The sequence below is a fragment of the Haliotis rubra genome, unplaced genomic scaffold, assembly GCF_003918875.1.
Source record: "Haliotis rubra isolate DU_JTF1 unplaced genomic scaffold, ASM391887v1 Scf152, whole genome shotgun sequence".
NCBI lineage: Eukaryota > Metazoa > Mollusca > Gastropoda > Lepetellida > Haliotidae > Haliotis > Haliotis rubra.
In genome coordinates, this window is record NW_025765470.1 from 913,220 (window position 1) to 931,463 (window position 18,244).

General features: G+C 40.4%; 1 protein-coding gene across 1 annotated transcript in view; it reads right to left on the reverse strand.

The window, feature by feature from the left end:
• The window catches only part of LOC124270502 (gamma-aminobutyric acid type B receptor subunit 2-like), a 164,393-nt gene that overhangs the window by 56,150 nt on the left and 89,999 nt on the right, over positions 1-18,244 (reverse strand). Inside the window, exon 3 of the mRNA XM_046705517.1 lies at positions 6,370-6,510. Coding sequence (XP_046561473.1) covers positions 6,370-6,510 — 141 coding nt within the window. The remainder of the gene's footprint in view (positions 1-6,369; positions 6,511-18,244) is intronic.

The window sequence follows — 18,244 nt, forward strand, 5'->3', positions numbered from 1 at the left end:
GTACATACTTCCAGACCGTGACGTTCCTGTCATCAATCAAGAAAATAAAATACCATTTGTTGATTTACCAACTCTTAAACGACAATGTCGGGAGATTGCAGCTCAAAGAAAGTCTATCATTTGGACAAATGTTTGCCAGAAAAGTAAAACGAATCTCACGCAAAATCTTAGTTTTTACCTTGACCTTGTTGTTGAAATTGACATGCTGCTTTCATCATGGGTAATCAGGGGTTTGGGTGATGAGATCTCTTCGCTCGGGTAAAATACTCAAAATTAATTTTGATTCAACATGAAAACTCACTCAAAAAACGAATTTAAATCTGTTTCAAAGGCTTTTCAATTAAGTGACATGTGTTTAAAAACTCTGCAGGGAACGTTTCCTGGAAATCTTAAAATCCACACTGATTTATTTGCCATATGGCGGCACTGGAAATACAAAACCAGCATGCACTTTGAAAATATTTTTAGAGGGTTTAGCGCTGTTTATTGATTTACCCCTGAAGTTTGAAATTAAACTGGACAGCATTAGAATTCCTGAGATGATGAACATCATCGCCCAACTCCTTTCTGTGACTTTTTTTCACGTTAAATTATCGTCCTTTAGCTGACAGGATCTGCTAGTCGTGAGTCGAAATCCGGATGATGTTGCTCAGTTGTTTTTAGCTTGTTAGATTCTTGGTACACGGGTTTTTCCGTTGCGGTAAACGCCTGTGCCCAGGCCTTCCAGGATCTCCTGATATGTTGCTTGGTGAAGTTTTAGCGCCGCACTCAGCAATATTCCAGCTATATGGCGCCGGTTTGTAAATATTCACGTTCGGACCAGACAATCCAGTGATCAAAGTCATTAGCATCGATCTACGCAATTTGGATACGATGACGGTGTCAATCAAATCAGCGAGCCTGACCACCCGATCCCGATAGTCGCCTCTTAAGACAAGAGTGGGTTACTGAAAACCTGTTCTAACCCTGATCTTCACGGGTTCCCGATACGGATGTATGTGTCCCAGAAAACGTAGTTCACCCATCTTTTCCGCACTAATGATTAGTGAGTGATACTGCCGCTTTGAGCTATTCAGCACAGAATGTCACCCCAGTGTGAGAAGAAAGTCCAAAAGTGACCTCGTTGGGCAGCTTGACCCCTGAGAGTTTCAAGGGCTTCAGCCGAGCCCCACATAGATGCACCGTGCGGTCAACTGGGCGCGGTGGGGTAGCCTTGTGGTTAAAGCGTCCGCTCGTCACGCCGAAGACCCGGTTCAATAACTATAACGTCACGATTGAAACTTATGCATTGAGACAGACGTGGGCTTGCCGTATTGCACGGTTGTATTGCTATCATAAGATTAAGTGGGTATGTAATAATCCTACATGTAAAACAAATATCCGGGTTAGAATTCATCTTCAGTAACCCATTCAGAGGCGACTAACAGTATCGGGTGGTCAGGCTCGCTGACTTGCCACATGCGTAGATCGATGCTCATGATGTTGATCACTGGATTGTCTGGTCCAGACTCGATTAGAAGACCCGGGTTCGATTCCCCACATGGCTACAATGTGTGAAGCACATTTCTAGTGACACACTTGATATCGCTTGAATATTACTAAAAGCGGCGTAAAACCATACTCACTCCCCACTCACTCAGTCAACTGACTTTGCTCGAATTATACCTCTACTCACCCAGACGTGAATGTGTTCCTGTAGAATGACATTATGTGGCTGTATCTACAACATACACGTCATGACGTGAGTTCATTGAGTGCTCCATTAAGGGAAGCACTGTTACGGCTTTATGATAGACGTCACCTGATGACGCCGAAAATAGAGCATATATCCATAACTCCGAACGATAGAAAAATGCGTGTTAATGTATGATAAAACATACTCAGCTTATAGCAAACGTCAGGGTAGGATAACGTCGATCGACACCATGAAAACGTCGCCAAAGACGACGACACAAAGACAGCATATCGAAACAAGGACGGGTTACTGCGAATCACAGTGAGTGAGTATGGCTTTACGCCGCTTGTTGCATAATTCCAGCAATATTCCACCGGGAGACACCAGAAATTGGCTTCACACATTGTACCCATTTGGGGAATCGAACCCGGGCCTTTAGCGTAACGGGCGGATGCTTAACCACTAGACTACCTCACGACCCCACTATGAACCACAAGGTTCTTAAGTTATTGTGTGTAGCATGTGTTGTGATCCAAAGTGACAAGCTTCATTAGCCCGAGAGGACAGAGGTTATTAGGGTAAGGTGAGCACCAGCACTAGGTACACAGGTGCATCACACAGCTAATGGACAATCCCCACCGGAGTCCACATCCCATCACAGCCGCCATTGGTCGCACATGACACACAAGAACTGACACGCTAGTAATGTATGGAGGCGTTAATGGAGAAGCCCCGACCCCACAGAGAACTCGCCAACAAGACAAACACACCGTCTCGGAAGACTCTACATGCTCTGGGCCAGTCTAGTCACCTAGTTTCGAAATTCTCAGCGAACCTTGGTCTTGTAGCCTTCTATCTTTGCCCGTGTCTCAGAAAAGCACGAACACAGGCGGTAATTATAACACACAATGCTAAAAATATTTACACATCGTATCTGACTGTTGCATTTGGTCAGTGTACTGTTGGATGATGTTTAACCAGAACTGAATTGTTTGTTCAATTACCGGTATTCCAGCGCTAGGGCAAGAAGGCAGCGGCTTACGGTTTGATCTGTTTTCTCAGTGTATGGAGATATATAGAGTTAATACCTAATACTCTGTCCGATCCATTCTAAAGCTAATGCCCTAATACGAACGTTAATGCTCTATGAATTACTTTATTGATTTGTATTATCAGGCAGCATAGCATAAAGACATCACAGGCGGAGATGCCATGAAAAGGAACCTTGCTAAATGTCTCTGTTAGATATAAATACCATCTTGCTTCGATAAACAAACAAAAATATTTAAAAAATACCCCCAAACCCCTTCAACTGATGACATTTCCGAGGGCCTCGTGAACAGATAAAGTGCTTGCCGATGGAAGTTCACTCCTTTTTATATTGAGATTAGAGTGACTCTCCCAATGAGAACCACAGTCAGCGTTGTGGTCTAGCACCTTTCAGCCACAACACCAACAGCAATATACATGGGGTAACATTTGATGAATTGACTTAAACATTACAGGGTGTGTTTATGTAGTACCACCTATCAAAACTTCAGTGTCCATGAGAGTTCCATACTCATATCTGCAAGTAACGGGCAGTGTGTACACGGTAAACGTTTTTCGTCCTCTTTTTGGCGGCCATCTTTGATTTAGAAATGGTCGACATTTTTAACTGTTTTCAAGATTATTCCTTCAATATCACATGCAAAGAATCAGAATCCAGCTCACAGAACTCTACACTCGTGTACATAGGTATTCCTACAATGAATACCGAAATGAAATGAAATATAAAAATGATTATCAAGACTGAATTCTGATTGGCGAGAAGTAGCTACAGACTTTGAACATTTAACAAATCTATTAACGAGTGTAACCTTAATCCCTCTCAAAAGACCATTGCAAACCGAAACAATGGCGTTTACGTGAATTTTAATATCATATTGCATAGCTATCGAAACAGAGCCAAATGTCGCTCAGTGTGGGATGAATACCTGTTGTCGATGTTATTCAACACTCAAGACCCTGTTATGCTGTAGAAGAATTATAGCCCCTGAAGACCACCATACACTCCTACGTCATCAGCTTAGGTTTCACTGTAGCGCAACTTGCTTCATGTCTCTTTCAGAAAAAGAATCAAACCGACTTCAAACAAAATCAAAGACCTTATAGCAATAATTACCACATCAGCTACTCTCAAAGCTTTTATTACAGTAAAAATGAAGTCTGAAATAAAACACCAGATATTTTTTCCTGAAATATTAGTCTTCACCATACAATGTTTCAGACGTCAATATATGGCCAGAGGGAGGGAAGGTTTTTAGTGCCAGAATGTAGCAAGGAAATGAGAGAGTTTTATAACTTAAATCCAAGTCATGAAACACGAAATTTGATGTCTAAGCGAAATCCGAGACTTTTGAATATTCCTATAATTGTTGTGGATTGTATGCATGATTGTGCCAGCATGTGATGCGTCAGTCATAAGGTATCACACAAAATGCTATTCAGGAAGTGAGTGTTAGTACATGAAGGCATGCCGCGCATCAATCATAAGGTATCACACACAGTATCCTGTTTAGGAAGTGAGTGTATTTACATGAAGGCATGTCGCGCATCAATCATAAGGTATCACACACAGTATCCTGTTTAGGAAGTGAGTGTATTTACATGAAGGCATGTCACGCATCAATCATAAGGTATCACACACAGTATCCTGTTTAGGAAGTGAGTGTATTTACATGAAGGCATGTCACGCATCAATCATAAGGTATCACACACAGTATCCTGTTTAGGAAGTGAGTGTATTTACATGAAGGCATGTCACGCATCAATCATAAGGTATCACACACAGTATCCTGTTTAGGAAGTGAGTGTATTTACATGAAGGCATGTCGCGCATCAATCATAAGGTATCACACACAGTATCCTGTTTAGGAAGTCAGTGTATTTACATGAAGGCATGTCACGCATCAATCATAAGGTATCACACACATTATCCTGTTTAGGAAGTCAGTGTATTTACATGAAGGCATGTCACGCATCAATCATAAGGTATCACACACAGTATCCTGTTTAGGAAGTCAGTGTATTTACATGAAGGCATGTCGCGCATCAATCATAAGGTATCACACACTGTTTAGGAAGTGAGTGTATCCTGTTTAGGAAGTGAGTGTATTTACATGAAGGCATGTCGCATCAATCATAAGGTATCACACACACATTATCCTGTTTAGGAAGTCAGTGTATTTACATGAAGGTATGTCGCGCATCAATCATAAGGTATCACACACAGTATCCTGTTTAGGAAGTGAGTGTATTTACATGAAGGCATGTCGCGCATCAATCATAAGGTATCACACACAGTATCCTGTTTAGGAAGTCAGTGTATTTACATGAAGGCATGTCGCGCATCAATCATAAGGTATCACACACAGTATCCTGTTTAGGAAGTGAGTGTATTAACATGAAGGCATGTCACGCATCAATCATAAGGTATCACATACAGTATCCTGTTTAGGAAGTGAGTTAACATGAAGGCATGTCACGCATCAATCATAAGGTATCACACACAGTATCCTGTTTAGGAAGTGAGTGTATTAACATGAAGGCATGCCACGCATCAATCATAAGGTATTACACAAAGAAAGCTGTTGAGGGAGTCAGTGTATTTATGTGACGGCATGTCACGCATCAATCACAAGGTATCACACAAAGTATCCTATTAAGGAAGTGATTGTATGCACATGCCGTCATGTTTGTATGAACACAGTTGTGTTTTTTAAAAAATATTCATTAGTGTCCCACACAGTGCCACGACTGATTTAGACAACAATGTTTCACACACGTTTTCATATGAATGCTTTATCATTGCTCAAAAGTAGAAATGATCACAATGCCAAATGCTGGCAATCCACTGTTTTTACGAGACTCGCAAGCAATTACGATATCGTCTTTTGAATTTTGAGCGTCAAAGTCAGAGAATAAAGAGTCTCGATTTTTTGCTGGATTCCGATTGGCACAAAAGGCGATACTGTGGTGAAAATTCTATGAATGAATCAAGAAATATCAGTGGTGACACACGGTATTAGCAAAAACTTAAAGTATGTTATGCAATAATACTCATGTTTGACGCACAGCGCACGTTAAAAAACTTATAATGCTTGATTATTATGCCTCTTGGCCTAATGGGAAGAATGTTATTTTGGCGTCATTCTGGCACTTGGATACTGTTTCAACAGAAAATTGCCCACTAAAACCTAAAATATGATAAAATGTGGGTTAAAAAACGTTTTGGAAAGACATATATGCGGTTACGCGTTCGTGATATCAGCATTGCAGTGGCGTAAACGCCTGTTCAATAGCCTGAAGATCTATTCAATAAATCTATCACATTGTACAGTGTACAATGATTGTTATAGTGTTACCCGTGAAGATCTGGGTTAAAATTGACCTTCAGTAACCCATGCTTGTCGTAAGAGGCGACTAACGGGATGGCGTGGTCAGGCTCGCTGACTTGGTTGACACGTGTCATCATATACTAATTGCTCATGCTGTTGATCACTGGATTGTCTGGTGCAGACTTGATTATTTACAGACCGCTGCCATATAGCTGGAATATTGCTGAGTGTGGCGTAAAACTAAACTCACTCACTCACTCTTATAGTGTGCATAAATGACTAAGTGACTTATCTATGAAACGTAAGTCCACATACCTGGAACATATTCCAGTATTTAGATATCTGAGAGATCGGCCCCGTCACTTGGAAACAAGCGTCCCCGAAGAGAATCACCTTGGTGGAGTTGTGGTCATCCATCATGTCGAAGAACACCCGCGTTGCCATCGCCATGTCGCACTGAAAGATGAGGAAAATGGTACAGATGCAGAATGACGCATTACATTTATCAAAGGTTGGAAACGTGTGTGTGATTAAAAAGGGATTATCTGAAATTTGATATATGATTTTGGAAATTCTGTATGAGACGCCAGTGGACAGCTAATAACGGCGTCTCACATGTAGATATAAGCGGATTGGTAACTAGTGTACCTTCTTATCGTATATATCTTTTGGTGAGCATAATATGTTTCTGTTATTCCTAACTTATGATACAGAAACGCACGAGGGAATACGTTTAGATTTATTTGAGGCAATTCTTATATCGTATATTATTTCAGTTCTGGGAAATTGATTGTGTTGAAACTTGAGCTCACATATCGGGAAACCTGTGTCAGAGAGTCTGATCTACGTTAGAGTATAAAGGCTCTTCGGTCCGTGGCCGGGAATCTACGAGGAGCTCAGAGTGTCTCATCTACGTTAGAGTATAAAGGCTCTTCAGTTCCTGGCTGGGAATCTATGAGGAGCTCAGAGTGTCTGATCTACGTTACAGTATTAGGGCCCTTCAGTTCATGGCTGGGAATCTATGAGCAGCTCAGAGTGTCTAATCTACGTTACAGTATAGAGGCTCTTCGGTCCGTGGCCGGTGATCTGTGAGCAGTGAGTGTGTGATCTACGTTACAGTATTAGGGCTCTTCAGTTCCTGGCTGGGAATCTATGAGCAGCTCAGAGTGTGTGATTTACGTTACAGTATTAGGGCTCTTCAGTTCCTGGCCGGTGATCTGTGAGCAGCTCAGAGTGTAGCACAGCTATACTAGGAAGGAAGTTTGACTCCAGTCCAATTTCGCCAGTTACGTTTTCCAGTTACGTCTTGTAAGTCACATTTGACCTTTCATGAATTAGTTTTGGCGACTACTAATTAAGTACATGAATACCACGCTGACTTCATTTGGAAGTCTGCATATACCTCAAAAGTATTAAATGCATGAGTTCATCTTCAACTAATCTCGGTAATAATTTCATTTTATGTTCTGTTCGTCTTTGAACGACTCATCTAGGTCGAAGATGTATTCCTCCCCTGAGAGCGAACATTAAAAAATACATTCCTAATAAAAAAGTACCAGCACATACATATAACACAATATATTAATAGTAATAGACCCCAGTTAAAAAGCACAAGACTCCACGGCACAGAGGGACATGTTTCAAATGTCCGTTGTAATCAATTCCTTACAAATTCACTGAAGACTGATTTGAGCCTTGGTTCTAATCACTCTGAAGTGGTTTCTGCATAAGTTCAGGCCATTCCTCTTAACTCGGCCCAAAACACTCACTAAGGGCTGAGATTCACCCCCTGTTCGGCTCAAGTCAAATCCCTACATTCTGACAGTGTTGTACCGGGCTATTCACTTTCCACATACACTTCTGATGGTTTCAGATTTTCAAGTGACCATCTTCTGATTGTGGATTGTTGAAACCTCGACATACAGACTTCTGTGTGTACAGTATGTACATGTTATAAACAATCTGTCTTTCTGCTAAATCAACGTTAGACATCAATCGGCTTCAATCATCGACATACAGATTTGTGTGTGTACATATGTACATGTCTATTAGACTGTCGTACTGGTAAGTTAACGAATGAGAAATCACCTAAAACATGCAATTCCACTTGATTTGTTTCTAATCATGATAGCCATATAAGGGATATGTCAAACGTCAAAGCCGCCTTCGTAGTGTAGTGGTTAGAGCGTCAGTCCGGAGAGCGGAAGGTCGCGGGTTCGATCCCCGACTGCGTCATACCAAACAACGTTAAAATATGATACTTGTTGGTCCCTGCCTGGCGCTCGGCATTAATGGGTACAACAAGGTCTGGTCAGCTCGGAGTCAGTATAATGTATCTGAGTGGGGTATTCATACTTAACTGCAGCATGGTATCTCAGTGAACTAGCACGATAAAAACAGCTTATGTCTGAAACGTACAAGCACCCACATATACACACGCATGCACGTCGTCATATGAGCGAAATATTCTAAGTAAGACGCTAAACCCCATTTCACCTCACAAGAAACGTCAAAGCATGTATTTACAGCTGCATATACATGGATATAAAAGTAACATTTCCAAGATAAAAGTAACTATTTATTAGGATTTCATAATATTCCTAAGAGGATATTATCTTTACTGAACACTGGTAATTTTCACCTAACATATATTATGTAAAATGTACTTGAACTTCTATCTACCACACGCTTGTAGGATCGGTCTTCTGCTTATCCTTATTTCACATATTTTCATCACAGTCTTAGCTTCCTGTTTGCTGACATGTGTGGTCAGATCAATATCAAATACCCTGTCCATTAAAACCCAGACATAACAGCCATTTATGTTTCTATTTGGCATTACGTAACACCAGCTGTTGTTCTCAACCAGTGTTCATGTCGTAAACAACCATTGTTGGGGAAATACTTGACGTCAATGCCAGAACAATTACTGGTCATTATTTTCGTATTAAAAATCATGTTGGGCGGAAAATGCCAAATACCATGCTAAATAGCAGTTGAAATTATAAAAATTGATTACTGACGCCAGATGTTTGCAAACAGGTCGAGTCTTCACACGAATATGCGAAAATATGCCGAAACTGAGCTCTTATAATTCTGCAAGCTGGCACATTGTCAGTATTCCATGTGTGAAATATAGATCGCATTAACATACAGTATTGATATCTGAGACGGTTTCAGCTGTCCAGTTTCACGTGGAGGATAAACATATGTACACAAAGTTGTTTCTATTTTAAGTGCGCTTGTTTAAAATGAGTATGCACATTATCAACTCCTATACACACACGTGCTAGGAAAGGTAACATAAAATCATTTCCATGTGGAAGTAAAATATAAAATAATCTTCAATCACCCAGGGTTTAGTCGGCCCTCTTACACCTGCATTGCCGCCGTTGTCAACGTTAGTTTGCATTCTAACCACATTCACAGCATCCAGGGGAGTTTGCAACTATATGTTAGGGGTAAGAAGGTCGTTTGTAGAAAGGAAAAAAACCATTTGGAATATGTAGCAAATGTGTGTTGCATTGCAACACGGGGTGGGATGACTCCGATGAGAAGAAACACATTGATATTTTAACACGGTTCCTTTGAGAGTGCCATGTCGGAGAGTGAGTGAACAAAGGTTTATCCCGCTTATCGGTACTCCAGAAATAAAACCACGCGGAACGCCAGCGAAAAGGCTTCAAGCATTGTACCTCAGGGCTTCGGTGTGTCGAGCGAACGCGTTAGCAACATAGCTTCTCAACCACCAATCATATCCGGGCAGCGGTAGGTATGAAGTAAATACAAAACCATCAATTTGTTAAAAAGATTAAGTACAAGAGGCTGTCTTGAAGATCGGGTGAGGACTTCTCGCAATGCGCTTCCAGAGATTTTTCTTATTGACATAGGATGTTGAATTTCTTCATGCCCCTGACGTATCCAATGCAAGTTCCCTTGATGCAGGTTTTGAAACATGACGTGATGTATCCGGCAGTGCGTTACCGACCAATCTCACATTTAGCAAAACGTCTTCCCCTCCAGGGACGAACAGCTGCTGGAAATGTTTAACAGATTCCCCATTCTGATGTTTCTTTCCCATTTTGGAGATTGCAAGTACAAATCGGTTACGTTTGGTACTGGTAGTGTTAGTGTGGAATGCTGTTAAGGACGTTGGCGTGAACAATGTTCCAACGATAAAATTTAATGTGTCGCTGCCTCATAAAACAAGCAGACAGATTGTGTACACCAGGCTACTGTCGTCGATGAAAAATCACTTGATACAGATCTCTCGGAGGAAAAGATAACTTATTTTCATGTCCTGCACGGGTTTGTAACATGGAGGATAAAACATTATAAGTGTACTGCATGGGTTGTAGCATGGGAGATAAAGGATTACAATGTCCTGAAAGAGTTGCAACATCTTGGATAAAGCATTATACATGTCTCGAACGGGTTGTAACATGGAGGATAAAGCATTACACATGCCCTGAAAGGGTTGCAACATCTTGAATAAAGCATTATCCATGTCCTGAAAGAGTTGTAACATGGAAGCTAAAGCATTATACACGTTCTGCTGGGTTTTATACATTTCCTGCACGGGTTGTAACATGGAAGATAAAGCATTATACATGTCCTGTACGGGTTGTAACATGGAAGATAAAGCATTATGCATGTCCTGCACAGGTTTTTAAATGGAGGATAAAGAATTATGCATGTCCTGCACGGGTTGTAACATGGATGATAAAGCATTATACATGTCTTACACGGGTTGTAACATCTTGGATGAAGCATTATACACGTCGTGCTCGGGTTGTAACATAGAGGATAAAGCATTATATATGTTCTGCACGGGTTGTAACATCTTGGATAAAGCATTATACATGTCCTGCACGGGTTTGAACATGGAGGATAAAGAATTATACATGTCCTGCACGGGTTGTAACATCTTGGATAAAGCATTATACATGCCCTGCACGGGTTGTAACATCTTGGATAAAGCATTATACATGTCCTGCACGGGTTTGAACATGGAAGATAAAGCATTATAAATGTCCTACACCGGTTGTAACAGGGATGATAAAGCATTTTTCATTATACATGCACTTCACGGGTTGTGATGTGACAGATAAAGCATTATACATGCACTTCATGGGTAGTGAGATGACAGATAAAGCATTATACATGCACTTCACGGGCTGTGATGTGACAGATAAAGCTTTATACATGCACTTCACGGGCTGTGATATGACAGATAATGCATTATACATGCACTTCACGGGCTGTGATGTGACAGATAAAGCATTATACATGCACTTCACGGGCTGTGATGTGACAGATAAAGCTTTATACATGCACTGCCCCACAACCATGCACACGTGATACACATCCAAGACAAGTGAGTTTGTTAATGAATTACCTCTGTTCACCCAGCAGTGAATGTTTGATAGTAATTCATAAGTCATATGACAGTTAACCTTCTTGCGCCTGAGAGACAGCTTGGGTTATCCGTGGTAATATTGTGCTAGCGCTTTGGACATGCACAAGTGTGTGGAAACACGCGCTTTTATATAGCCATTATTGTCATCACTACACATGCACTGCAAAGATAAAGCATTACGCACTGCCCACCTGAACTAGAAATAACGATTTAGACCGCCACATCAGTTGCATATTCAGATCTATGCATGAAGATTCATAGAAACGAAATATTCTGTACAAGACATTCGACAATGATAGGGAGAGATATTCCACCATCTCCATTCTTAGATGTCTTCATTTCACATCTCTGAAATACACTCTAATTCACCAGGATTTCAGAGTTAAACAGTTCTTGCTCAATAAATTGTTTGATTTAGGTTTCAACATTCAAGACCTCAGTAATACCCTCAAATAGTTTTATGGTAGGCATGTAGATGACATTTCCAAATTTGAAGAATGGTGAAGTCCGATGCAGTTCCCTAGTTTGACATTTGTTAACCTTTTCACGAACACATGATATCACCGCTAATTGATAGCTATTTCATAAACACATGCCTGTAATCATGTAATCCGCTTTGTTTTAGCAGAGATTTAGCATGATTGTCCGAAGGATTTTGTCGCTTTTGTTAACTAGATACCATATCGTTCTGTACCATATATGTGGTCTGCCTTTGGCTACTGGCATCTGTGCAGATATATTAATGCTGATAATATACACGGTTACTGGACTTCTTCGTTGTTAGAAACAAGACTGTACTGATAAACAGTTTGCGACTTTTATGAAGTCTCAGTTGGCACGATGTTCCCGACAACGTATTGCTACTCCTACTAAGGTGGTTATCTCTGTATCTTTAGGTTCGTCAGCAATAACTAAGTAAAACTTCAGCGAGTACGGAAGTAATGGAAGTCATGAACTAAAGGGTAGAATTTATTCATAAATGCAACAGTTTTGATCAAACCCTAGCATTCATACTCAATGTTAGTATCTAAAGTCCATGTTGGATCCACAGTAGGGTGTAATGTAGACCCTATATCCAGGTGGAGTTAAGTTAAATTTGTAGATTAAGGCACATTATAGGTTTCAGGTCCATGATATCTTCAGATTCATGTTTGCCTTTATTGGTTGGTTTTTTGATCCACGGTAGGGTTCAGATGAGGGATAAGTCTAAGATACGTATCTCTGTCTGTGATAGATTCCTTGACATGGTCACATGACAAAAGTACAAAGCTGTGTTTTCGTGTCTCTTTAAAAGTATGTACTTTGATTAAAGTAACTACTGTACGTACCGACGACAAGTGTCAACAAACAACATTTCATAATTTGAAAAAATCGAAAATATTATTGCAACAGTCTAGTATATAACTGACAATATCAATACTTTAAAATATCACGAATTCTAATCATGACATGACATCTGCAAAATCTATTTTGGTGAAATCAGCTGTTACACACATACCAGGATAAGAAATGCCATTGCATAGTGGTACACAGTGCACAGTCCAAGTAGATAGGGAAGTTAGCTACTAACTCAAGGTGACATCTATTCCTACTGAGTGTCCAATAGGAAGTCTTACTGTGAGATATTTCATGTGATCTACCATCGCGACTCTCTGTCTCTGTGAGAAGCATGCAGATAACGGTTAATCCGGATGCCTCGTAAATAACGTTGTGGTTACAAACAACTGATAAGTGCTTAATCACATTAGGGTACAGTGACATCAAACAGCAGCAGAAAAACAAGCCCGGAAGATTTAATTATGTAAGTTGTCAAGAGTTACGTTGAACTCGATCAAGGCTTTCGGTGTAATGTATATACGCACGCAAGTTCAGAATATAGGGTTCCTGTCGGTGTGAGACTCGCTGGGACTGGGACCACAGGTTCTTCATCTTCAGATCTTAGCGAATTGATTATTTATCGGAATCGGTAATACTTTATTTTTTAAAAACACCTGTTGGTGTTAACAGAGTGAGACTTGATGGACGCATTTAGCAATCTATTTTTTTCGAGCTGAAAAGGGCAGGTATCCTGTGATACGGATTTCAATAGTCAATAAGTCAGTGAGTTATATTTATAGTCATTGTTTCTGGTACATCCCAGGCTGACTGTATAGGATCACCCAAACTGATGTTGGCGTCGCTATACTGGTGCAACCAATGAAAACGAAATAGCACTGAATTACCAAATGATTATAATTAGAGAGAATTTATACCAACAAGGCCACTTATATAGCGCTGAACTATAAGTGCATGCAACATAATGGACATTATTACTCAGGAATATGCCTGTGAGTCGCTAGAAGGTTAAAAGTCATACTCTGTTGGGTGAACTGAATTTGGGATTCGAACCTACTAGTACGTTAATAGCATGATGGCACGCCGTTATCGAATTGACCACCAATGAGAGCCATTTTGTGATACAAACTGAGAAACTTTGACGAAAATGTAGTAACACCCGAAAATAAAGTAACGTAACGGTTTAATTTAACAATAGTAAGATATTTTATATTTAATTTAGTTCAAGTAATAGTTGTATTGTAGGAATGAGCAAATTGGCAACACGTTACAGGAAGGGAAGTATGACTGTCGATGTTATGACCGATAGCGATCCTGAATGACGATAGGAGGTAAGACAGGACATTTCAAAACTCTTGGATCACTACTGTGTGAAACATTATTTCACCTGACTGGGTATTAGTCTCTCAGTGGCTATTTGAAGGAGTCTGTCTCACTCATCTTGCAGCGCCTGACCAAGTTCAGCTATAGTGGCCAACGGCCTCTGGCGCCGAGACACACGTGTCCCTATCATGTCCCTGACGTGCTGACACCAGAAAACGACTTAATACCGCTCATGGGAGTGTGTGGATGCTGTTTTGCTGTAAGTGAGCAGTTTCGATTCCGTGCAAAACATTGCAAACGAGACAACAATGGGGGTCAGTATGTTGTCCCGATCTTACTGTCTAGTGACAATATACAGTCGGGTTCAGTCAGCCATAGGTTTTACACCCCACACCACAACCCCCGCCAAACCTTCCGCCTAAATTTGACATTACCTGACATTCATTTTGTCGCCAAGACATGACCACACTGGTCCATAAAGTTCAAAGTGAATCAGGGCTCATGTAAATTGATTCGATACAGATAGGTCCCGATATCTTTATTTTAATTATAAAATTCTTATGATTATAAAAATATAGAGAAAATATCTTGAAATTCAGGGACTGTTAGTACTGTACTAACTCGCTCGATGTGCATGATCACAGATACACGTGTGTGATATATGTGATTGCGTGAGCGTGTAATTACCGCAAGGAGAGAGAACAACTGCGGGTGCAATGCACCTCCTTGTCGCGATCTCATTGAGAAAGACGAAGACGTGATTTAACAGATTCTCTCCGTACAAATTAGCAAAGGCTGAAAGACAGGGAAGATCACTTTGTCCCAATACGTAACACAGATTCATTTACGGGCACGGAGGACTATTCAGGGAAGAAAACACTTGACTGAGAAGACTATCGGCAACGTCTTGTCTTGACAGAGTAATTAAACTTGGGCTCTGATAGATCTTCAATTTTCCACGCTCAGTCTCTGAAGCTGGCCCCTGGCAGCTGGGAGTTCACATGCTATTCAATGGGAGAAGTTGACCAGTTTTAGGTCGCCCTCTGATATATTACCATCCGTGAGCGGCATTCTCTCCCACTCTGAGCATCGACTCAGGTCATAGATCAAATCCCACGTTAGACAGAAAATCCAATTAAGAGTATTCACACTTGTGCTTTAAACCCCACATTTTATACTATTTCCCTCACGAGTAACAAGATTGGGTCTTAGCTGATGTGTGGAGGGCATTGGCGTCGTCCAAATTAGTGCTGGAACCATTTGTTTACCCATGCATAAACATTCTGAAAATTATGAGTAAATACAGTTAGGAAGGTCGACCTTTTCATTACTGGGTGTACTAAAGCCAAGGCGTGTGATGCCGGGCAATGACAGCCTGGAGAAAGACTCTGGAACAAGAAGTCAATGTTGACAGTCCGTTCCTCCTGATGGCCTGGCCTGGATGGTAATTACAAGACACACGCCGTATCCAGTCAGTTAAGTCCGGAATAGTGTGTGGTCGGTCACTGGATACGTGTAACTATTATCGTAGATTGCCCTCAACAGCCCCTACTCAAACCCATTTATTCATAACTCATCGGCTGGGAACTATGGAACTGGGTGAGGATCGAGGTGTGTGGGGCTTCAGGCCAATATCTTCTCTTGAGAACATTACAGTCAACATATGTTTACATTTCCTATAGACATGGGTGAGTGAGTGAATGCGTGCGGGCGGGCGGGCGAGCGTGTAGGTGGGTGAGTGAGTGAGTTGAAGGCTACTTTGGCTTGTTGATGTAATGATGGGTTGATGTCTCGCTTTATAATGCAAGACGTATTGCTATGTTCAAACGCTTTAGTATATGTCTAACTTGGAACATCAGTTGATAAAGGTGTGATCATAAGATAGAACAGATTAAATCTAAATTCCGGGATTTAGACAACGTTCTACTTAAAAACAAATGATACTTCAAAAGCATCTCAAAGATGTCAGGTAATAACAGTCAAGATTTCGAACTTGTCCATAACATAAGTATAAAACATGGAATGTCTGCTACTTAAGGATCGCTGATATGTTTAATGTATCATTGTATCATTGTGCTGGCTCTGACATTGCGTTGTTTAGCCGTTGTCATGACCCGTTTACGTGGGTTCCAATCCAAGAATCGACTAAATTATTAACAGCGGCTTGTGAGCATAAGCCGCACGTCAAATACGACTTTTTGTTGTTTAACATACACTCAATGACATTCCAGCATAGCGGTCTGTGCCTAATGCAATCTAGTCCAGACACATATAAGCGAAGTAAAAGATCATTAGAAATCACAAATAAAGTCATCATGAACATGTGTTTATGAATCGGAAAGTGATAATGCTTGTTGTTTGCTAGCACAAACACATGCAAAAGCAAGTCACCCGATAACCTGTAAAGAACCGGTGAAGAAAATAAACAAGGGCATTGCTTTAGATATCATTTTAGCTACTAATACATTATAATGAATACCTCCATAAAGATTTTTGCAAAACAATTCTTAAGCTTTCGTCAGTGATTTTGCCATCACCAACAGTCAAGTGACAACCAATCTACTAAGATCTTGACCATCCGATACGCTTTGGACAAATTGTACGTGATTATTGAATGTTGAGGAGCCATGTTATTTTGGAAATACCCATAGGATAATCATTCTGAAAACTTACTGTCACTTTCAGTTATTTTCTAAAACATAGAATAAAACAAGACAATATTTTATCTGTACATGTGCATCAGGTTTACAAATGTAATGTTGTACACAATATCAGAATACTGAAGAGGGTACGTATTATAAGTCCACAAACATTTAAAGTAAATTAAAACTCTCCACTATTTTTAATCGTAGCATATGTGTCTTTTTAAATGTATGGCTAGATTTGTCTAAGTTGCTAACGGCTGAAGGGATGGTGTAAATCCAGCTAGGGTCCATGCACGAAGCAAATGTACTGTAAGTCCCCATGGTCCCTAGTATGGTCATCTCCCTTCAGTTGTTGGCAATCTATAGCCTGTTTGTCATTGTTTTGTCATGTCTAGTTAAAATGTTTTAGATTTAATTACTTTAATTATTTAGTTATAAATAGATATCTGTGGTACACTAGTAGGTTTACTGTTCTTCGTCAACAGGCTTTTATTTTCTAATTTTATTGATCGATCATATAATTATTAATTGTTCTCGTCATGATATGGCTGAAATATTGCCGATGTGACGATAAATATTAACTCACTCACTCACTCAGAATACTGCAAATTACTAGACAAGGAACTTACAGGGAAACTGTTACTCGCCAATTGTAGAATGACGTATCTGTATTATCGCACTTGAAAAGCTCGATAAGTGGGTTGTCTTTGTGAAACGGTGCCCATGTGTTGTAAATGATTGTGTTGATGTATGCGTTAATTAGTCACGTGCCCATAGCGACTGTTGTTTGGCACTGGCGCCACCTGGTGCGACTTGTCGACAACAGGGTCAGTGTCCACTCCGAGGTCAATATTCTACTAAAGTGAACGTGTTATCGCGTGCTAAGAAATGCTGACATGGACGGAAATAACAGAGGGATTACTCGCTGTTTGAAGATCAGGAGGAATGTAATAGATCTGTCAATGCAGGGGTGATATGAATATATAACGTCAAAGCCAGAGACTAATATAGATCAATTTGTAGGAACAATTTAAAATATTGTCCAAAACTGTATGATGGGATCATTGAAAATCCGTAATGACACCAGGTGTTCACTTAAAGGATAATCATGTCTTTCACCGATAACACCCGCCACTCTCAAATGTTGCATAAACAAATATGTGTGGCTTGTCTAAAGCGAATCGTAAATAATAAATGCTAAACACATTCCCCATTTATAAGAAATCTATGCCAAAAGGAGAGCCAATGTCCAGTTCCAACCATACCATGCTCATGCGTCCACCACCATCAAATAGTGGACATAACAGGTGATCTTGAAACAATTGCGTATCCGTCCGAATCGGTGGCACCTGTTACAAGGGCATGCAAAGGCAAGTCAATTGTTCTCTAAAAGTAATAAATTGGGACATATGGTAGGAAGAATATAAAAAACACATCTGACATAATTTGAAAAGGACCAACACATGTC